The sequence below is a fragment of the Thamnophis sirtalis genome, unplaced genomic scaffold (genome assembly GCF_051295495.1).
Source record: "Thamnophis sirtalis isolate CommonGarterSnake01/CBP01778 unplaced genomic scaffold, rThaSir2_p1.2 scaffold_6, whole genome shotgun sequence".
Taxonomy (NCBI): domain Eukaryota; kingdom Metazoa; phylum Chordata; class Lepidosauria; order Squamata; family Natricidae; genus Thamnophis; species Thamnophis sirtalis.
The window spans coordinates 91,829,892-91,854,062 of record NW_028261386.1 but is presented as its reverse complement, the minus strand read 5'-3'; the positions used below and the strand labels follow the sequence as shown (position 1 = coordinate 91,854,062).

The window sequence follows — 24,171 nt, the reverse complement described above, 5'->3', positions numbered from 1 at the left end:
ATTTAGCTGGCATTTTTGATATTCCCCATAGGAAAAATCATTATCATCCTAAAGAGTCTAGTTTGCAGCCCTTTCTTGGAACTTTTCCTGGTTTTCAAATGGCAGATTGCAAGAAAACAAAGCATAAGGAATCTTTCAGATGAATTAAACTGGAAATGCAATTTTCTAGAGCCAGGCAACTCCAGATGACCTTAAATATAGTTACAGGCAAATAATTCTTCAACCTGCCATTTCCCAGGGGCAAGCCCACAGGCTCAACACACTGCTCCATGCAGTCTGCACCTATTTGCAATTTATCTCCTCCTCTTTGCCTGCAAACTATAATTAGAGAAAACAGTCAATCCTAGAGAAAAAAAATGTTCAGTGCAAGAACAAGAAATCAATTTTGAAAGATGTTACCTAAAAGAATAGACTGAATTCTATCTGTTCTGTTCATCGCACTAAGAAGAATTTGGACAAATATTTGGAATACCTTCAGGGAAGAATAAGATAACAAGAAGATTGAATAGTTAGTCATACAAGGGGAGGGAGGAGCCAGGAAGGACAGAAGGAAGGTGATGCATGAAGTTCTAGGAAGAGAAGATGAATGATGAGAACTACCTTCAAATATCTGAAGGGGTCTCGTAAGGAAGAAGGGCATGTTTTTCTAGTTATCCAAGAGTTCAGGTTTCAAAGAGAAGGTCTTACATAACAAGAAAGCAGATTACCTTTGAAGGACATTTTCAACAGTAACTGCACTTTTACCACAGAACCAATTATGTAGGAAGATGGAAAGCTCCTCTTTGCTGGATGAGCTCAGAGATTGGCAGATGCTATTGGAGATGCTGTAATATCTGTTCTTGCAAGCAGTGGTGGGGAAAAGGGCTAAAAATAATGGCCTGACTCCTTCGTGATATATCCTAGTCTATCCCAGGAGGCAAGACTAATGAGAGAAACTTCTCATTTGTGGCACTCTGAATGAAAAATGTTTTGATGTTTTGTCTGCAGGGATTCTCAGGCATCCAGGTTATAGTTGCCTCAAACGTGCTTTTTCAAAAGGCAACTGGACTGTTGTTGTTTTTCCTTGAGGAAGAAACACAACGTTTCATTTCTCATCCAAGAAACTCCCTCAGTTGTGATGGGGGTGGGGGTGGGGGTAGAAGGACAGGTGCTGAGAGTTAAGACTGGATGGTGGGGGGATGGAAGGATAGGTTCTGACAGGATTGGCATGGTGGTGGTGGGAGGATTGTATTTCTTTGCAGTCATCTGATCATTAGCACTTTTCCTGAGAGCTCTTAAGACCACTTGGGGGACTACTTTCCCCCCACCTCAGAGTCACCCAGGGGTGGGTTCTGGCTTCTTCTACTGCTGGTTCACTCAGGGATGCGCTTCAGGCGTGCACACATTTGATGCTCACTATGTGTGCATGAACAATAATAAAAAAGATGGTGGCACCATAGGTGGCCACCTATGAACCGGTTTGGAGTCATGGCAGGCCAAGTTACTACCTACTCAGCCGAATGGGCCAAACCGGTAGGAACCCACCTCTGGGTTCCCCAGAGTGCAAATGGGTGTGGAAACTGCTGAAAAGGACTGCATTGTAGACAGGGGATAGGTGGTGTCTCATCCCTCCCCCTCTGTTGAGAGATGGCTGCTCAATGTTAACATAAATGGTCTCTTTTATCCCTCTTGTTGTTATTTTTCAAATTAAATCTCAGGGGTTTTTGATCCAGTCAAGCTACTTATTTCATAGAGACACTCAACTGGCAAATAAATTGTCATTGACTTTTTCCAGATATTATTTTAATGTTTGATCCAGCCTCCAGTTCTGTAATCTCCTGGAGATGTTTCAACTTAGTACTACTGAAATCTGTTTAGCTGCTGATCACAGCCTTTGGAAGTGGGTTGTAGAACATATTCAAACATATCCCGAAATTGTTGCTAAACTTGCTTGGCTTTAACCTTCTGAATGCATTTTTAGCTCTATTACATTGGAAGGACACCCACCAGGCCTCATAAATGCATGGCACAGACCCTTTGACACCAGAGAAAAAAGTTGGAACGTATAAGATACTTTTCAAATGAAGAACTCTAGGAAGAAAATGGCTGCTGAAAGATATTTCCTTTTCTTTGTTGCTTGGTTAAAGTTCTTTGAATTATCCAATATAAGCTTTTTTATCTTAATTATCAGGGTAGTGAGATTTGGATTGTTTGCAAGTAATGACTTCATAGTGCTGCAAGTGTGCTTGTATTTTAATATCTATTGTTGTACTTCTTGTATCTCACATAAGATTTATGACACAGGGTGAGATATAAATGATTTTGAAAGTACAAACATTGATGATAAATAAACTGTTAGCTTGATAAGTTCAATGGAATTGTTTTCTTCAGTATCAGAGTAGCTTCACATTCTAGATTATAGGAACAAACAGCAGTAAAAGGCCATCACAGGTATATCATCTTTGTAAACAGTTGGAAGCATCTGGTTGGTTGATGTTAGAAATAAAAATACTACCAGATTCAGTATCACAAAGAAGAAAATCCAAATTTGGACAGAGAGATTGTACTGTGACAACAAATTTAGGTTAGGATGAAAATTATGCCTAGTTATGTATAATGCGCTCAGAAATACCTTTAAAACTTCAAAACTGGACCATGCCAGGAGGAAGGCAGAGTTAAAACTGGGACTGGGGAAGACATACAAGTTGGTGGCAAAACCAGTGAAGAAGCTTGCAAGAATGGATCATACATGTAAGAGTCACAGAAAGATATTTTGTTACCTGAACAGAAGGATTTCTGTCAATCAGAAGCATAATATTCCATTTTTGTTGTACCTTATGATTCTTGATGAATGTATCTTGTCTTTTTATGTACACTGACAGCATTTGTCCCAAAGACAAATTCCTTATGTGTCCAATCACACCTGGCTAATAAAGAATTCTATTATATTTTATTCTTCTATGAAGCTATGTTATTTTTTCAAAATCTATCTTGGAAGAAATTTGGCCTGACAATAAACTTTACACTTATTTGAAATTATAATGAAAGGAAAAAAGAATTTTCTCTTTTATCTTCCGTGTCTTCTTTCCACTGCCTTATGAAAGTTGATAGAAAAATCACGATCTATTTTTAAAAAGTGAACCAGATCCATTATCGGCATTGTGATTCATAAATCCTAGCTTCAGATTTTCAAAAGCAAAGAAAATTAATTCCCCTGTCTTCTGGAGAAGGCTACATTCTTGTTCTTATTCATCATCTATTTGTCTTTTTAGCCTTTATCCAGCAGATAAATAAGCTTTCTTTTAGCAAGATTGGAGATAGTTGAGTTTACTGCTTTTATCTGTCACAAGGCTTAAGCAGAGCATCATTTCAGAAGTTGAGAAACCGCAACCCATTTTCCCTTTCTTCTCTCTTTCTCCCACACTGCACAATTTGATGTTGCACCACATGATTTCATGAAATTTGGAGCGGATCTATCATAACAGGCTGAGCAATTAGCCTTTCTTTACAGAATGAAAAGCCAAGATAAATGAAAGAATAAAAACTTGTACTTCAAAAGAGCTCTTATTAAAACCATCTGGAGACAATTTAGACCTACAAAAAAGGTGTCAACTGTTTAGGTTAGGTAACATAGCAAACGTATTTCAAATATATTCTCCCCAGGATCAGAACTTACTTGAATTAAAAAAAGAAATGAATAAGTTTATTGCCAGAACTTCATTTTGCAGAATATTGTGTTAATTAAAAAAAAGACATTCTACCACTTTTAAGGAAAATTAAAATTTAAGAATATAGAAAAACCTATCTAATCTATATAATAATGATAATTCACAAAAAACCCATGGAGTTGTCATGAAAATGCTGACTGAAATTCCTTCCATAAATCCCCTTATATCTGAATGTACATGTAAAATATTTGTGCAAATATACAGGGGTTAGGATGATAGGACCAGTAGAAATTAAGAACCCAGAGATAGCCTGGCTTATAAGAAATAATAAATGAATGAAGGGAGATTTGTTTATATAGCCTGCCTCAATAGTAGCAAAAAATTGAATGGAGTATTTCTGAAATCACCTAACTTTAGTATTTAGCCAGTAGAAATGCAGTGGTTAAACAGAGCAAGGGAGATGATGCAGTTTAGAAATAAAATAAATCAATAAGTACAGAAAGTAAGTAAGTAAGAAGAAAGAAAGAAAGAAAGAAAGAAAGAAAGAAAGAAAGAAAGAAAGAAAGAAAAAGAAGGAAGGGAAATAAATAAATAAATTTCAGTTCAAATGGTAAGGTATAAGGTTTTTGAAAGGAAAACATTTGTTTTAGCTTGACAAACGTAAGATAAAGTATAGGTGGTATCTCATCTTTAATTGGTTCCAGGAGGCACGATGAGTACCAAATGAATTTTCCCCATATGGAATAATGTAGTGGGTTACAAGGCAGCTGACACCAACAAGCTCTAGTTTGTGTATTGAGTACCAAATAAATGATAAGTACTGGAACAAAATTTTCATATCAAAATGAATTGAATACTAAATTTGATGAGTTTCAAAGCAGTTGAGTACCAAAGTACCTCTCTAATTATATGGTCTGGAGCTATGTGGGTTTTTTTTAATTGAGTTTGTTCACGGAACTGAATTGATGGAGGTGTTGCCCTCTAATTAATGTTGATGTCACTTTTCAGTGAGATATGGGCAGGATATAAATGTAATAAATAAATAAATAAAATATTCTATTTCAAATAAGCCAGTGTCTCTCCTTTTGAGGTGGGGGGGGGAAGGGAAATATATCTGACAGCACCTGAAAAAGTAAATGATTTGGTCTTTAATTTTGCTCTTTTTGAAGGTTATTTTCTGAATCGAATTAACGTTTCCCACATATTTCTTGATGGAGAAGTAAAAACAGAAAAACTATCAAACATCCCAGAAGAAAATAAAGGCAGACCATTTCCATACCATGCCAAGAAAACTACTAAGATCTGTTAATGGATGTAACTGAACTCAAAGTGATTTTTCCCGTTTTTTAAAAAAGCTTACATACTTATGTAAAATGGGTTCGCGTGAATGAAATAATCTATATTGTCTGCATTTTATTTCTTTTTGACCTTCTGCTTTCAGTTAGCAGCCCTAAGAGTGTGTGGGTGGCTATGTGTATAACTTATTTGTGTGTTGGTACTGGTAAATCATGTAATACAGAGACTCTGCTTGTACCATATTTTAAGCTGATGACATGAACTTCAGGGAAAAGAAACAAGCTCAGACTGCAGGAATGCATACAGAATGCATTTCAGGATATTGCTTCAGGGTGCATATCAATTATGAATTGTACATTATTGCTTTCATGCACTTATGACTATAGGGTTGCAGAGACAAGGAGAAGAATGCATTTATTTCCTGTTTACTGAAAGGTCGGTTTCATTGCTCATAGAGTGAATACTTTGTTCATTTCCACTATAACTGAAAACTTTTTATAAATCACAAGGACAAAATGAAAAGGGATTCTTTAGATGCCTGTTATATTGGATATAACTAATATCATATTTGAATCAGCTTTCTTGCCCCTATATATATTGTGTGTGTGTGTGTGTGTGTGTGTGTGTGTGTGTGTGTGTGTGTGTGTGTGTGTGTATATATATATATATATATATATATATATATATATATATATATATATATATATATATATATATATATACACACATACATACACACACACACACACACACACACACACACACACACAATTTTAGTATATTAGGGATCTAGCTGGATATTGCTGGACTAGTGTAGCTTGCAAACCAATCTCTGCAAAGTAATAGGTCTTGAATTCTAGCCTGGGCATGGGCTGTATGAATACAGACTGATGTGAGAATAATTTGAACCAAAGATCTTCATGGAAGTAAGTAATACAACAGATCTTTCGTCAAGAAAATTGATTCTATTCAAACTTCTTACATTTATTCTGGGTTACAATAAAAGCCATTCACATTACTCAGTAATAATTTCTCAGTAGCAGAATATTTGGGATTCCAGCTCAATACAAATTTGAATTTGCGTGTTAGGGATGCCAAGAATGACGTACACAGGAAAAATAGAAATAGGAAATATGCAGGTTTGTGTTAAGCAAAGAATGATTGTGCGGAATTGCATCCAAATTATTTTTTTATTTACCTTGTCAATGGTTTTTATTGTTCACTCTCAACTCATAATCAGCACCAGAAAAAGCAAGAATTTATATAGAATATGTAACCTTATTCCACAGTGAATGATATGGCTTTATATTAACAATTGGTCTCGTAACATTAATCTGAATATGATTTTCAATGGGATGTACATGTTAGGACGATGCAAGCAACTCCCTGGTCCTCCTACCTCCTCAATCAAAAGCCTTTTGCCTTGAGCGTGACTTGATCAGGATCTTTAAAAATGTGTTTCAGTGTTCTGAAACAACTTGACGTTATCTGAGGGACTAAGGGCAAAAGAATTAAAGTTCACTCCAGGGCAGCCCAGTTTTTATCACTACAGCTTTGCCTCTTGATTCTGGGACTTTGTTTAAATCCATGGCCTAAAAAAGTCTGAAAACCCCTGACTTAGCCAAACTCAATAGCATAGGCAATCTGCAGACAACTTTTATCAAAAATCTGGCAGTTACACCAATAGTCAGCATCATAAGATCTGTGGGCTTCCACTCTTTGGTAGAAATACATGTTGAGTTTAAGCAAAACATGTTCCTAATTTCACTGGAAGGTGAAGCAACTGGGATGGGATTTCCATCCCTGTTCAAAAGGTTGTAGGTCTTTGATTGGAGTATCACACCTATGTTTTTGGAGATTTTGACACTCTCCCGCCCACAATGCCCCTGTGAAATAATAGTCTTGCAGACACGTGGCTCTACAGGGTTTCATGGGACATTTGCAGAATTGTAATGGAGTGCATTTTTCAAGGTCAAGCACACTATCACGGCAGAAACTGTGCCAAAGGACACTACTGGAATTCATCATTTTGTGTAGCTGCAGCATCAGCTTGGCTCAAAAGTTCCCTTTTCATCAGCATAGCTTGCTAGTAGGGCTTACCAAAACTTTTGCACAAAATTACAATGGTCTAGCTTCATGTTTGTTGAACAACACATTCTTGTATGATACCCCTTCCAACCTGTCATTGTATTGATTTCTACCATGTTTGTTTCCCTATTTTGAAATATACAGTATGTTTATGAAATTATTCTGATATTGACTTGAAAATGAATTTATACACAGCACACACACACACAAATGAAAATGCATTTTAAGTTTGCATGCAAACCATTTTACTTTTAATGCCAGTGGCAATGGAAGCAATAGCAAGTATTTTGCCCTTAGATACACTACTGTTTGTTATTTTAGTTACATTTGCAATACCTAGCAATAGCAATAGCAATAGCAGTAGACTTATATACCGCTTCATAGGGCTTTCAGCCCTCTCTAAGCGGTTTACAGAGAGTCAGCATATTGCCCCCAACAATCTGGGTCCTCATTTTACCCACCTCGGAAGGATGGAAGGCTGAGTCAACCCTGAGCCGGTGAGATTTGAACCGCTGAACTGCTGATCTAGCAGTAGCCTGCAGTGCTGCATTTAACCAGAAGAACTCAGCAGATATTTTATTACAATATCACATGTATCTTTTAGTCATTGAGTACTACTACCAGACTAGGTAAACATGTGGAAGAAATCAGGATAAGTGAAATTTAGAATATTTGGTTGAACTTAAAACCAGTATTAAACTCTTGTGCATTCCCATGTAATTTCCAATTTCCCATAACTTTGAATATAGTTTTCTTCAGGTATCTACAGAATACCCTAAGCCACTCTATAGTAGTGAGGTTTGAGCTTATATGTAACCCAAATATTATTCCAGTGATGAACTAGCTATCAATGGGACTCACATCAAGCAATGTAGTCTCTACTGAGAAAGTTGGTTTATCTATTGGCAGGGCAATAGATGGGTCAAGATGAGCAGAAACATTTTTCTAAAGAAATAAATAGGTTCCATGACCTCTAATGTCTCTGATTTTGACTATGCAGATGGAGAAATGAGAATTTGCTTTGGCCTGGAGCACTGTGTGATTAGAAGCCACAAGTCTCTTCAAATGGAATTTCATCTCAAGTGAACCTAGCACAAGGCATGGGTGTTCATACAAACCAGCAATTATTATGGCGCACATTTCTCACATTCCACAGTTCAGTACAGATTGATGAGCATGGAAGAGAAAATGAAAAGGCGCCAGTTGAAGTAATGTTGACATTTTTTATATGAGACGTGTCCACCAGGGATGCCATTCTGAATAGCACTGGGAGAGGGAAGAGGTTTTACCCCTGACAAAGCTTCAAAGGCCTATTCTTATATACAATTACAATTCAATTTCAGGTAGTCCTCAACTTACAACCCCAATTGAGCCAATTTCCATTGCTAAGCAAGACAGTTGGTGAGTTTTGTCCTATTTTTTCGACCTTTCTTGCCAAAGTGGTTATGAGAATCACTACAGCTGTATAAGTGTTCTGACCTCGGCTTCCCCAAACCATGAAGCAACTCCTTGTCTTGACAAAAAAACCTTTTTATTAATTTACTGTGAATTCTGCTCATTCACATCCAGCAAAGTCTTTCAAGCGAGGATGTACAGTCACAGACCTTATCTAGCTTGGAGAGCTGACAGGCCGATATCTGCAAAGCTTGGCAAGGAGTCTCACGAACTAATTGTCTCCTTCAAACTCCACTCCCTTTTTCACTCCTCTTTTATTTCCTCTGGGAGGGGCCATTCATCGTCCACCTGTGGCCTTACTCCCAAGTCGACCCCTGTTCTTTAGCTGTTCCCTTCATCTGGCAACTGTGCGCATGCGCATACTGGGAATAGGCTCCAGTTATTCATCTGTCTCATCTGATGTCTGACTCTGAAGGCAGCTGATAACTGGCATGCGGCTCTGGCCCCCTCTCTGCCTCTGACACAGAGCCCTCATCAGAGCCTTCCCCAGACTCCAGGACTTGCCCATGTTCCTCCCCAACTTCCTCACTATCCAAATCTGCTGCCAGCTCTGCTGGCCGCTGGCGGGCTACAACAATAAGTTAATAACACAGTTGTTACGTGAATCTGGCTTCCCCATTGACTTTGCTTGTCAGAAGGTCTCAAAAGCTGATCACATGACTCTGAGACAGTAGGACATCATAAATACATGCCAATTGCTGAGCTTCTGAATTTTGACCATGTGTGACTATTTGAGGGGGGATGCAATGGTCATAAGTGTGAAAAATAGACATATGTCACTTTTTCCAGTGCCATCATAACTGTCACTAAAAAAATATGGTTGCAAGTTGAAGTCTACCTGTACAGAAAACAAACTAAACACATGTGAATTTGAATAGAATGTCCTATAACAGTGATGGCGAACCTTTTTGGCCCGAGTGCCCAAAAGTGCACCGGAGCACCAGAAATGTGAAGCCCAGCTGGTGGACACATGCATGCCTGTTTTTTGGCTGTTTTCAGGTCATTTTTGGATAGCGTTTTCAGGCTGTTTGGGGCCAAAAAGCCTGCCTAAAAACAGCCTGAAAAACAGCTTGTTTGGGGGCTGTTTTCCAGTGCTCCGGTGCCCGCAAAGACCAGTTGGCCAGCATGTGCATGTGCACACCGGAAACCAGAAGAGCAGCTGTTGATAGTGTGTGTGCCCACCGAGAGGGCTCTGCTGTCACCTCTGGCACACCTGCCATAGGTTTGCCATCACAGCCCTATAATGAATCTTTCTTCACAATAATGCCAATGCCTTTGTGGAAAGCCCATCTGTCAAAGACTAATTGTGGTCAGGGCTGTGACCCTCACTTATAACTAGGAGTAAACATTATTAAACGCAATGGTTTTATCCTTCTGTATGTAAGATTGCAAGGTAAGGAGACTCTGGGGAAAGCATCCTGACCCTATGGCCGTTCAGAGAGAGGGGAAGACTATGTACTGTTACACCAAATCCACAGCTGTGGGAATTGTTTCCAATTTTCCACTTCATGCATCGAAACTAGTTCCTTGTGGTGCGTGACGGGGTCATGCTTTCTGCTGTGGTGAGTTAAGAGAAATGGAGCTTCTGGTTGGTAATCTCTTTTCTGCATTTAACCATTGGGCTAAATGGAAGTGACAGTCTCCTCCATATAAGGCAGAGGGAGGGTGAATGGAAATTGGTGAATGAAGGAACAGCACAATCTGCCTATTCTTACTATTGTACTTCACATGAAATATATGGTTCTAATATAATCGTGCGCGCGCACACACACACACACACAAACACCCATGTAGAAAGGATTTAGGTAGAAAGAGGGCTGGAAACCTCTTCGCTCCTGTTTCTTAATCATCTGCTCTCGATCTCCGTATTGCCATTCTAAGAGAGAAAATGTTGCCTAGTTGATTAGCTAAATCTCATGGAACCCAGAACTGCTGAATGAGAGCGGATGCAGTTAACAGGACTAACAAGGAAGACTTTGTAGGCAACTGTGAGCTTGTACCCAGACAAGGTGGCATCATCAGCCAAGCATTACATCATGGGCACAATTTCTCCCACCTCAAAAGCAAACTGGATCTTATCTGTTATATCACATCGTGCAACAAGCTAAGAAGGACCCAGAGAATTTAAGTGAAATAAGTCTGTATTAGTCTTCCAATGCAAACAATTGTCACCAGTTCTTCTTCCATGCCTTAGCATCTAGGATCGCGATTGCACAGAACAACCTTCGTTACTGGGTAGATTATAGGCTGTGGCATAATTCTGCTGAACCTGCAAATAGCTCAGCATCCAGAGATGAATGGAGGCGAAAGAATGCAGCACTTTGGGATATTATGAATGAAAGGGTCACAAACTGCTTGAATGAAAAAATGGAGAAAGCTAGAAGAGCCACACAATGGGAGAGGCTATAACAGGGCTGGACAACCATCCTTTTGCTCTTCTTCAATAATCTGCCTTCTATTTTCATGCCCAGTTCTTTGCCAACGTTTGTTTGTTCCATCTGTCCAATAACCAAATCCCCATTTTAGAGGGGGAGCAAAGTAGGTCAGGGTGCATTCCGGTTTTAAGATGAGGAATTTTGAGGAAGGAGAGAAAAAAATGAACAAACCTCCTCTCTCCAAGAGAGCATACAGCCAAATGCAGACGATCCAGCCATAAACAAAGTTGTGATGGATTGAATCAAAGATCTATTGAATTTAGCTAACTCTTCACAACACAAGCCGACCAGATGCCTCTGGAGAAATCACAACAGATCACCACAAGAGGCAAAGGCAACAAACCTCTCCATCCTCTGTCTTTGATATTCAAAGACACACTGCCTCTGAGCTTAATATAGCCACTATTGCCCATTTCTGTAAAAAAAAGAATGTAACCTCCTGAGTTCAGTTTATACAGAACCATTCTTGTACAAAGCTTTTATTCGGGTATCGTCCTACCATCCAGCCTCATCCCGACTGCAAATTTAAAACTGATGCTTATGTAGTGCCTTGCACTCCTGCCTTGTCCACTTTCTGTTTAAAACAAATAAGTGTCCTGATGTCACTCCATTGCACTTGTAAAATGACCCTTCTTAACGAGGGGGGGGGGAGAGGGAGAAAAAGAGAGAGAGAGAGAGAGAAAGTGGCAGAGGAGGGAAAGAGGGAGGGAGGGAGAGGGAGGGAGGGAGAGGGAGAGGGAGAGGGAGAGGGAGAGAGAGGGAGAGAGAGAGAGAGAGAGAGAGAGAGAGAGAGAGAGAGAGAGAGAGAGAGAGAGAGACGCTCCTCGATCAAATAAGCTTTAGCATCACCAGCAAACCCTGGGTTGAAAAATTCTTCTTACCCTCTTCTTGAAAAACTGGAAAGCGGAGCACTTCTTGACAGGAAAGCCATTCATGTCTCTATTGACCATTTTCCTCGAGAGAGAGGCGTCCACGGCGATAGATCCAAAGCAGGGCTTGCTTAGCGAGTCGGACATCCGTTTCCCTCCATACCCCTCCTGGAGACGGCGACTGAAGATCGACGGAGAGGAGGAGGAGGAAGAAGAGGAGGAGGGAGGAGGACCAGAGAGGCAGCGCAGCCTCTGCTCAGCCGGCTTCGCCCTCACACCTTCATTGTGCTGCGCCTGCTTCTGCACCAGCAGCCTCTCTCGCCTTGCCTTGCCTTCTTGTGCTCCCCCACCCCCGCTTTTCGCTTAAAACCTCCCCGGCATCTTCTATCCGCATCTGCCGGGCTGCTGAGCAATCCCAGCGAGAGCCTGATAGCCAACCTCGACTGAGGAAATGGGAACGGGGCTCACTTGGTGATTCGGCGGGGCCGAAGAGGCGGGGGGAGAGAGAGAAAAAAAAAAAGAGAAAGAGGGAGAGAGAGCGCTTGACTGGGCGACTTCCAGAGGGAGGATCGAAGCCCCAGAGAGCCGGAGCGTTCGAGCAGAAAGCAGGGCAAGGGATGGGAGGAAAGAAAAGAGCCTGAAGCGCCCCAAGCGATGGGCTTCCGGAAGGCGGAAAGCGGGGGGGGGGGGGAGATACCGGCAGGTCGTGGGGTCCAGGAGAGTCATCTCGGTGGCGCCGAGGGGGGTGGGCAAACGCCGGGTGCCTGGCTGCCTCTGACTCGCCCTCTCCATGGCTCCCCAGGGCTGCAGCAAACCAAGCAACAAAGCGAGCTAGAAGGATCGCCGTTTTTGTTTTAATATCTCTCCCATCCTTCCCCCACCTCCAGCCAAAAAAAAAGAAAGAAAGAAAGAAAGAAAGAAAGAAATAAAGCTGGATTGGAAGATGTGAGGGACGTGGTACAGACGAAGGGAGCAGAACTATTGATACAACCATTACAGTTGCTGCAGGGATGACAGGCGGGGAAGCCTTCGAGGACTTGAGGCATCGCTGTTGCGGAGCTTCTACTCGGACCAGGTTCTTCTTGAAGCCTCGGGACTCTCGGCTCTTGAATGACACTTGTTAATTCCTTTCTTAGTCAAATTTATCGCTCGCTGTACTCATAGAGGGATTCCAGAGAGAATAATAAAAGGAGGAGGAGGAGGGAGAGAGAAGCTTCTGTTAAGGCTAGAAAGGGTGGAAGGAAAAAGAAGAGAAGGACCAGCAATAAGGTGGATAGTCTCAGTTACAATAGCAATGAATGCACCCTTGGGAAACTTGAAAGAACAGGTTAGGGATAGATTGTCATTGATAATATTACCTATGTAGTAACTAGAAGTTGAAAATGACTTGGCGGCACACAATCAATCAATCAATCAATCAACCAATCAATCAATCAATATAATAGGTCAGAATACACCACACTTGATCTTAAGCAAAACAACATCCTAGGAAGTTCAATGTGCAATGTGCAAAGGTCCTTTCCCTTCTCTCAGAAATTATAGTCTCAATATATTCAGGACAAGAAATAACAGATGGAAACTGACTAAGGAAAGATTAAACCTAGAAATAAGGAGGAACTTTCTGACAGTGAGAACAATCAACCAATGGAACAGCTTGCCTTCGGAAGTTGTGGGGGACTTCATCACTTGAGACTTTCAAGAAGAGGTTGGACTGCCATTTGTCAGAAATGGTGTAAGGTCTCCTGCTTGAGCGAGAGGGGGGGTTGGACTAGATGACTTATAAGGTCCCTTCCAACTCTGTTAATCTGTTAAATAGTTTCATTAGCCAAATGAGATCAAGATCAAAGTCAGTTCACTCCATTTCTCCTGCTTAAGAATTCTCAAGCTACCAAAGGATGGTATATTTGTCTAGTGATATTCCTGGGATAGCAGCCACAATACGGGCAAGAGTGAGCAGCAGGGCAACTCCTTGGACTTCCCTGTCTTCAAATTCTATCAGCTTCACAAACATTTCTCCAGAACTCTGGTTGTGCCTTGCCTTCCCCCTTCTCACTCGGCCTTCCCCAAGTTGACACTGCACATTAGAGCTACAGCTGCTACCATACTCTGCAAGGTCTGGAATGAATCTAGTGCTGGGAAAGGCCACTTCAAGTTGAAGCGCAATGGACGGAGGTTCTGCCTGGAAAATAATACACATCCATTTCTGCACTGTGGAGTCTTCTTTGTTTGTAATAGAACACTGAGATCCATTCACTCAAAGTCTGAGCAGCAATGTACTAGGAAAGAATTCCAAGTGTTTTGAATTTTAAAAAAACAATCACAACCACATATATGCCACACAAAAATACTCTGCATTGTTGTCTCAAGCTTTCTTCATTTTAGTTTTTAACTTAAAAGGGGGAAATCATTTTATTACTGTTATTGTTATAGGACGCTGATGGTTGACCCTTTTCAGTACCAAGTGCCCGAACCGGAACGTGTATACATGTGCATATGCCAGAGTGCCGGAAACTCGAAGACCAGCTGGCTGGCATGCACCTGTCTGTTATTTGGCTGTTTCCAGGCCATATTTCAAGCTGTATTTCAGGACATTTTCAGGGCCCAAAACAGCCTGAAAATGGCCTGAAAAATGGCCTGTTTCTTTGGTCATTTTGGCCATTTTTTGGGCCATTTTCAAGACATTTTCCAGTGCTCTGGTGCTCATGAAGACCAGCTGGTGGCAGCATGGGTGCCCACAGAGAGGGCTCTGCGTGCCACCACTGGCATGTGTGTCATAGGTTCACCATCAGAGTTATAGGATGATGATGATAATATCCATTCAGTCATGTCCGACCCTTGGTGATTCTATGGGCCAGGTCTCTCCACATCTTTGGATCTTGCACTATTTCTTTGAGATTTTCTATGCTCTGGCTGGTGTCAACTTAGATGATGTCCAGTCATTGTGTTCTTTGGGGGCCTGGTTTCCTAACTATTCCCCACATAATTGCTTTCTCCAGTGAATTTCCCCACATGACATGGCCAAAGTAAATGAAACACAGTTATGTTACAGAATAAGAAATCTCATATCTTTGTTGATCTCTGTCCAAATCCCATTCACTATTCTGTAATACCCCAAATTAAAGACCATTTTTAGAATACTCTGTAAAATCCTTTTGTGCACTTTCCAGTTCTCTATTGGCACAGAGATAAAGCTCTGGAACTGGAAGCATATAGCAGAGCCCCCAAAACTTTCTCCTTATTCATTTGGGGGAGGGGATGGATGCCCTGGAGCAAATACTTTTATCCTTCATGCGGAGAGGTTTGGCTTTTCAGATAAAAGAATACAATAAATTGGGATGCTTGTTGGTCCATGGAAGGCTGCAAATATATTTTGCTCAGAATAAAATAGAACATCTTTCCACAAGAATTGATTGGCATTACCGTTTTTTCTCTACAACTAACCAGAAAGATTAAATTGAACTTTTGTTCATAGGCCTGAGGTAGATGCCACCAAAAATCTTTGTCCCCCTACATTTTTTAAACTTGTTTAAAAAACTCTTCTACTTGTTTGTAAAAGACCAACAGATAGACAAAGGGTGCAAATCTTTACAGATAACCTCATACATTGGTGTTTCCAGTGTAAAATAAATCAATTCATTGTCTGATTCAGCTCCACCACTCTCTTGCACACTTTTGTGGAACCATGTTTCATTGTACTCAGTTGGACTTCTCTTCCTATACTTCTGCATAGAATTAGCTGCATCCAATGTATATTACCAAAAATCAGCTATTTCTTGTAATAACCACGGGTACAACCAAGTATACTTTAAAATCCCCTGACACATCAGAAAAGAGTACAAGAGAATAAGGGCTTCCCTTGAGATATCAGACATTAGAAATATTGGGTTTGAACATTTAAAAAGAGACACAAAATGAATGGAAAATGAGTTCCTAGATGTTTTCCCTTAAAATTTTATTTAAGAAATCTAATCTACCCCTTTCAGCCTTTTCCCACCCACTGCAGCTTAATCTGATTGTGCATCTCTTTTTGTAAAAATGTTTCATACCTTTTGCTATTTTATAAATTGCTTAAATGTGGTTTTTCTTTTGGCTTATGAACATTAAGCCACAAATTTTGATGCCTTTTTCTGACAAGAGTAATGGTTTCCTCTTAGCTGGATTAACTGTACCTACAGAAATTCTCACAGGGCCACCATCTGCCCACAAATGTTTGGAAACTTGTTTTCCTTTTTATTTGCTTCCAAAAGTTTGGGATATCACTAACCGTATCCTAACACAATATTCATCTTTCTGTTTTTGCTGCTGTTGTTCTGAAATTATTTAGCAGTATTAAGATTAAGCTGATTTCAATGACCTCATTAGGGTAAGTTCTGATTTTTACAGTGAGTTATGCAAAATGAATCGTAATCATAACTTTATTAAATAAAGTGTCTGAAAAACTGATCTGTTTCCAAACCTACTGTGTTTGGAAATCTATAAAAACTTTTGCTCGTCCTTCTGCCAGATATCAATTACATATGGCAAAAGGCTGTGTTGGGGAATGAGGAAAACCCAGCTTTTTTCCTCTTTGCACTATTTTTATTTTGTCATCATGAAGAGCTTGTGGATTTTCACAGGAAATAACAATAAATCTTTCACTTTCCTGTTAGTGAGAAAATGAACACTTCATTAAACAGCTAATAACATTCTGTTGATAATATCCTTGCTTGAATTCATACAAGTGTTCCTCATCAAAGCCATTGCTTTACTTCCTAAAAAATATTGAGGGTTTTTTATTTTCTTAGTAGAATCTATTTTTTATTGTTCACCTTCTTACTATATTCAATCATGTATCTGTTCATCTGTGCCCCAGAGAGTGGAAAATGTGTTGGTTCCCCGTTTATTTTCACACATTCCAATGTGGTTAGGAGAAGCAATCTGTATCCTGTACACATATTTTATTTGAATAAAATAAACCATAGAATTATATGCTATCATTTAGATAGTATGCCTAGCAGATTGTTGCCTAGACTCTGCTTAAATACAGCCATTATTTTTCTAGGTAATTGCTTTTATTTTCAAACTGCTCTTACAATTAGAAATGGTTTTTTTAAACAATCAAGAAAAATCTCTTTCCATTCCTTAAATTCCATACCCTGCACACTTAGATGGCAGAGGATCTGTTTTTGATTTGACATTCTTCCAGATATTTGAAGACTGGTATCAGGTCTTTCCTCATTTTTGCAAGAATAAATGGCAATAGCAATAGCACTTAGACTTATGTACCACTTTACACAATCCTCTCTAAGCAGTTTACAGTGTCAGCATATTGCCCCCAACAATCTGGGTCCTCATTTTACCGACTTCAGAAGGATGGAAGGCTGAGTCAACCTTGAACCTGGTGAGATTTGAACTGCCGAATTGCAGGCAGCGGTCAGGCAACAGAATTAGTCTGCAATACTGTATTTTAACTACTGTGCCACCATGCCTCTTAAAGATTCCCAATCCCTTCAATTCTGTTTTCTATAAAGAATAATTTATAGCTTCCGTGATTTTTCATTTCAGCCTCCTCTGAAACAGTTTAATGAAAATCTTCATAAGTACTTTCCTTATTTTAAATTATTAGCTATTCTGCCCATTGCAGTGCTATCTGCAACCTGATTACAGATCTTGATTTATGTCTTAAGACCATAATGGAGCCCAGAACTTATGACTGTCGTAAATGTTGTAGCCCTAAGTTCATTTTTTTCACACTTTAGAAATTTAAAGTAATTCAGAATAAATATGTATTTGTGCCCATTCTTTATTTGTATCAGTTTCAAACTTTAGCCTTACCTCTAGATTCTGTTATGCACAATTGAATGGTAAATCACACTAACTCAGTGATGGTGAATCTTTTAGGCACAGAGTGCCCAAACCAGAAGGTGCGAGCATCTGCCCGTGTGCCAGAGCACCAGAAACCTGACGATCAGCTGGCTGAACTGGCATGCATGCACATCTTGGAAACCTGATCATCAGCTGGCTGAACTCGGGCAATGGCGCGCATACCCACAGAGAGGGCTCTGCATGCCACCTTTCGCACATGTGCTGTAAGTTAACCATCATGGACTTAACTACTTGCTGAAAAATATCAAGCTAAATTTGGAGCAGTAATTATGTTGAATTCTATTGTATAGTGCAATACTAATGCAGTATCAGGGGTTTTCAATTCAATTGTGTAGAATGTGAAGGATGTGTGTTTTTGTAATAATAATAACAACAACAACAACAACAACAACAACAACAACTCCGCCGTTTCCAGTCTCAATCCCGGATGAGAAAGGAGGAGGGTTGGGGTCAGGTTGGCAACCTGGTCCCATAAAAAAAAACCCGCCAACCCATACAATATGGTGAAAGAAATGAATAAAAATTCTATACCTCATTGGTCATTGCGCGGGTTAACAAGGGCCACGGCGGATGTTGGGGTCCCTAGACATCCGTCGACAAGTGGACTAAAAGTGGATCAGCCAACAAAATGACAAAAATATAGTGCAGATGAAAACTGTGCCATTATGGCCTGTTACTACAACTCAGAGCAAGAAAAAAGAGGTTATTTAAAGCGAATATATGAATTATGGAAACAACAATATCCAGATTCTATTGAAGGTCCAACAGACGAAACAAGAATACAGAAAAGATGTGATAAAATCAAGAATGGAGAGTTGGCAGAACAAAGCATTGCATGGCCAATTTCTGGAAAAAATAAAAGATAAAGTGGACAGTGAAAAAACTTGGTTATGGTTAACAGGGGGTACATTAAAGAAAGAAGCAGAGTCACTAACCCTTGCTGCACAAGAACAAGCTATCCGCACAAATGCCATTAAGGCCAAAATCGAAAAATCCTCTGATGATGCCAAATGCAGACTTTGCAAAGAAGCTGATGAAACTGTTGATCACATACTCAGCTGCTGTAAAAAAAAATCATGCAGACTGATTATAAATTGCAGCACAATTCAGTAGCACACATGATCCATTGGAATTTGTGCAAAAATTATAATATTAAAACAGCAACAAACTGGTGGGAACATAAGCCTGAAAAAATCACCGAAAATCAGATGGTCAAGATCTTGTGGGATTTTCACATACAAACGGACAAAATACTGGCCCATAATACACCAGACATCACACTGGTTGAGAAAAATAAGATTACAATCATAGACATCGCAATACCAGGTGATAGCAGGGTCGATGAGAAGGAATATGAAAAAATCGCGAAATACCAGGACTTAAAAATAGAAATTCAATGATTATGGCACACAACCAGAATTACTATCATTCTAGAGGAGGGGGAGACGATCTGGACGCCCGTAGAGACTGGCTACTTTGTGTGGCTGATTGCAACTGCCACCACCATAGCCCTTCCAGACGCCCTCCTCCTCCCTCCTCCCCCTGTGACTCGGCCTTCGTATTAACATTATCATTGCCTTCTACAGAGCCATTTGCTGAGAGCCATTTGGCTCTGCCTGAACTCGCACTCTAACAGCTGCGCAATCTATCCTTTCTTTCTTTCTTCTCTCCTTCCTTTTCTCTCTTTGTATGGGATATGCATGCGATATGTATGTAATTGAGTGAATGATCCCACTTTTTATTGCCATTATTGTTGTACTTCTGTGTTTTTAATTATTACGTGGGGACTGCCTGGGTGAGTGAATGAGTATGTTTGATTCGGAGGGCCTGCCGAGGAATGCGGGGGTCATTGGGGTGGTTGGGGGGACTATGGACACGGGAGTGGGCCGGAGCATCACGGTCGTAACAGGGAGGGGCAGATATGGCGGGGACTTTAGGGCTGGCCATTACTGGGGAAGGAGGGCTTGCTAAGTTGCAGAGATCCCTCCTTCCGGCCCTATGAGTCCCACTCCAAGGCCAGATGGCACGAGTAATCAGGACCCTGGTCTCCGGCTGTTGTCGCTAAATGCCAGGTCTGTTGTTCACAAAGCTCCCCTCGTCCGGGACTTAATTGTTGACGAGAGGGCAGACCTGGCATGTATTACTGAAACCTGGCTGGGCACAGAAGGAGGAGTCCCCCTTGTAGAGATGTGCCCAGAGGGATTTCAGGTGCTTCATCAGCCGAGAGCCCAGGGAAGGGGTGGCGGTGTGGCTATTGTTATCCGGGAGTCTTTGTTACCTCGTAGGGTCCCTGCTCCGGAGCTTGTCGGGTGTGAGTCCCTGCTGATAAAGTTGGACCTCAAGGGTCAAGTGGGTTTGCTGCTAACGTACCTGCCTCCCAACTGCGTTGCAGCATCCCTCCCCTCGCTCCTCGAGTCAGTAGCCGAGCTGGCAGTTGAGTTCCCCAGGCTTATAGTTCTGGGGGACTTCAATTTGCCGTCGCTCGGTGAACGCTCTGATGGGGCGCAGGAGTTCATGGCTTCCATGACAGCCATGGGCTTGACCCAGGTAATTCGGGGCCCAACCCATGCAGCGGGTCACATGCTCGACCTCGTATTCCTCTCGGAGCAGTGGATGTGTGATCTTGGTCTGAGGGGTAATGAGATCATACCCCTGTCGTGGTCAGACCACTGCCTACTGAGGCTTGACTTCCGGAGGCCAAACCCCCACCGTAGGGAGGAGGAACCGACCAGGTGGTTCCGCCCCAGGCGACTTATGGACCCGTTGAGGTTCCAGACGGAGCTTGGGGTTATTCCTGATACTCTCGCCCACAGTTCGGCGGAGACTCTGGTTGCCGCCTGGCATTCGGCGGCGTCGGAGTCTCTTGATCGGATTGCGCCACTACGGCCCCTCCGGGTCAGTGGATCCCGGAGGCCTCCTTGGTTTACCGAGGAGCTCCGGGAGAAGAAACGCCGGAGGAGATGCCTAGAGCACCTGTGGAGGTCCGATAAGTCCGAGGCGAACCGAGCACTTCTGACCACCTGCACCAAGGACTACGTTAGGGCATTAAGAACTGCCAAAAGATCATACATCTCTGCCTTGGTTGCGTCCGCCGAGTCACGCCCAGCCGCCCTGTTTAGGATAACCCGCTCCCTCCTTAATAGGAGGGATGCGGGAGACCCCTTGCAGGGTAGGGCTGAGGACTATGCTCAATTCTTGACGGACAAAATAGCTCGGTTTCGGTCGGACTTGGACTCCACCGCAGTAGATCCAGCCGAGACACAGGAGGACCACTTGGCAAACCATCTCTGGGTTGAGTTCCAGGATGTTGCCTCTGGGGATGTGGACAAGGCCATTCGAGCTGTAAGTGCCTCCACCTGCATTCTGGACCCGTGTCCCTCCTGGCTGGTTGCCAACAGCAGGGAGGTGACACATGGCTGGATCCAGGCGGTCGTGACCGCCTCCCTTCGGGAGGGGCACTTCCCCGCCGTACTTAAAACGGCGGTGGTGAGACCCCTCCTGAAGAAACCATCCTTGGATCCAGCCATTTTAAACAACTTTCGTCCTGTCTCCAACCTCCCCTTTATCGGGAAGGTTGTTGAGAAGGTGGTGGCCTTCCAGCTTCAATGGGCCTTGGAGGAAGCTAGCTATCTTGACCCCTTCCAGTCCGGCTTCAGACCTGGTTACAGCACAGAAACCGCTTTGGTCGCATTGACCGATGATCTCTGGAGGGCCAGAGATGGAGGCTATGCGTCCATCCTGGTTCTCCTTGACCTCTCAGCGGCTTTCGATACCATCGACCATGGTATCCTTCTGCGACGACTGCGGGAGGTGGGAGTGGGAGGCACTGTTCTGCAGTGGTTCTCCTCCTACCTCTCGGACAGGTCGCAGTCGGTGTTGGTCGGGGGGCAGAGATCGTCCCTGAGGCCCCTAACATGTGGGGTGCCCCAGGGTTCGGTCTTATCCCCCCTACTATTTAACATATACATGAAACCGCTGGGCGAGATCATTCGGAGGCACGGGATAAAATACCACCAATATGCGGACGATACGCAGCTGTATCTGTCCGCCCCGTGCCAACTCAACGAAGCGGTGGACGTGATGAACCAGGGTCTAGAGGCCGTTAAGAACTGGATGAGCGCTAACAAACTGGTACTCAACCCGGACAAGACCGAGTGGCTGTTGTGCTTCCCTCCCAATAATTTGGCTAATGTACCAACGCTTAGGCTGGGGGGTCAAATTTTATACCCCTCAGATAGGGTCCGCAACTTAGGAGTCCTCCTGGACCCACAGCTGACTTTTGACCACCAGCTGTCAGCTGTGACCAGGGGGGCATTTGCCCAGGTTCGCCTGGTCCGCCAGTTGCGGCCCTACCTAGATCGGGAGGCTCTCACAACAGTCACTCGAGCCCTTGTGATCTCTAGGCTGGAATACTGCAATGGGCTCTACATGGGGTTGCCCTTGAAGTACATCCGGCGACTACAGCTAGCCCAGAATGCAGCCGCGCGAGTGATAGTGGGCGCACCGCGGTTCGCCCACGTTACACCCGTCCTCCGCGAGCTGCACTGGCTACCTGTTGGTCTCCGGGTGCGCTTCAGGGTACTGATGACCACCTTTAAAGCACTCCATGGTAGTGGATCTGGGTACTTGAGAGACCGCCTTCTGCCGATCACCTCCCTACGACCAATTAGATCGCACAGACTGGGCCTCCTCCGAATCCCATCTGCCAGTCAATGCCGACTGGCGACCACACGGAGGAGAGCCTTTTCTGTTGCAGCTCCGACCCTGTGGAACGATCTCCCCGTTGAGATCCGTACCCTCACCACCATCCAGACCTTCCGCGCAGCCCTCAAGATCTGGCTCTCCCAGCAGGCCTGGGGATAGGTTTCCAATTCACCCGCCCGAGTGTTTGATGGCTGAACGAAAGTTGTGTTTTTACTATTTTTCTTTGTTCACATTTTGTTTTGTTTTTTTGACACTGCACCCCCCTCCCTTGTGGTTGTAAGCCACCCTGAGTCCCCTCAGGGAAAAGGGCGGCCTATAAATCCCAATAAACTCAAACTCAAACTCAAACTCAATACTTGAAAAGTATTGAAGGCAAAGCTGACCAAAAACTAACTTGGAACTGGTTAAGATCAGGAGCACTGAAAAAGAAACAGAAGGCTTTATTTTGGCAGCTCAAGAACAAGCCTTAGCCACAAACTGCATGAAGGCAAAAATTCAACATGTTATCACCAACAGCAAATGTCGCCTCTGTAATGAGAAAGACAAGACAGTCGACCACTTTATCAGTGGGTGCAGCAAAATTTCACAAACTGGCTACCTACAACACCATGACCGCATTGCTAATAACATTCACTAGAAATTGTGCCAAAAGTTTGGATTTGAGTACAGCAAAAACCACTGGGAACATCAGGTTCAGAAGGTTTTAGAGAATGAGAAAATCAAGATTTTGTGGGACTTCAGAATTCAGACTGACAGGTACTTGGCCCACAACACATCTGACATAACAATAGTTGAAAAGAAAAAAGTATGGTTCATTGATATTGCAATACCTGGAGATGCACGAATTGAAGATAAACAGCAAGACAAAATCACAAAGTACCGGGACTTGCAAATTGAAGTTGAGCGACTATGGAAAAAGTAATCGTGTGTTGTCCCGATTGTAATTGGAGCCCTTGGAGCAATACCCAAAGGGCTACCTCGCTATTTGGAAATTTTAAATTTATCAGACTTGAACATTCTGATTCTACAAAAAAATGCCCTACTTGGAACAGCTTATATCTTCCAACGTTACCTTAACAATTCCTAGGTCCTTGGTTAGGACTCGAGCTGTTGAGCTACCAACCAGCCCCAAAGGCTGTGAATCTCACCAAAGATTAACCACACAACAACAACAGCAGCAACAACAATAACAATAACAACAACAATAATAATACTAATAATTTATTCATTAAACATGAATCTCATCCAACTGAACATTCAAAAATATATTACAAATACCAGTGGCTGGTGCTAATGGTTGATACGGTTTGCTGCCAGCGTCCTAGGTATCGACCAAGTACCATCTTAAAATATAAGATGTTCTGAGTAGCGCAGTTTCTTGCAGTTCTGCTGGTGTTATTGCAGGAAGCTGCAATTTGTTGATGTATCTTGTAAAATTCTTGGACATGATGCCAAGTGTCCCGATGACAATGGGTATCACTGTTACATGCTTCATCCATAGCCGTGTAGTTTTGATGGCCAGGTCACAATATTTCATTATTTTTTCTAGTTCTTTTTCTTTGACTCTGGCATCACCTGGAACAGCGATATCAATAAACTGTACACTTCGGCCCTCTACAACCATTATATCTGGTGTGTTGTGCTCCAAATGACTATCTGTTTATATTCGAAAGTCCCATAAGATCTTCACCTCATTTTTGATAACTTTTTCCACTTTATGTTCTCATGACTTTCTGGATACAGGTAAATCATATTTTTTGCATAATGACCAGTGGAGGATGATTTATTTATTTATTTATTTATTTATTTATT

General features: G+C 42.2%; 1 protein-coding gene across 1 annotated transcript in view; it reads right to left on the bottom strand.

The window, feature by feature from the left end:
* Positions 1 to 12,218, bottom strand: part of SGK1 (serum/glucocorticoid regulated kinase 1) — an 84,512-nt gene extending 72,294 nt beyond the window's left edge. The window contains exon 1 of the mRNA XM_014074772.2: positions 11,803 to 12,218. Coding sequence (XP_013930247.2) covers positions 11,803 to 11,937 — 135 coding nt within the window. The 5' untranslated portion in view covers positions 11,938 to 12,218. The remainder of the gene's footprint in view (positions 1 to 11,802) is intronic.
* Between the last annotated feature and the right edge of the window lie 11,953 nt (positions 12,219 to 24,171).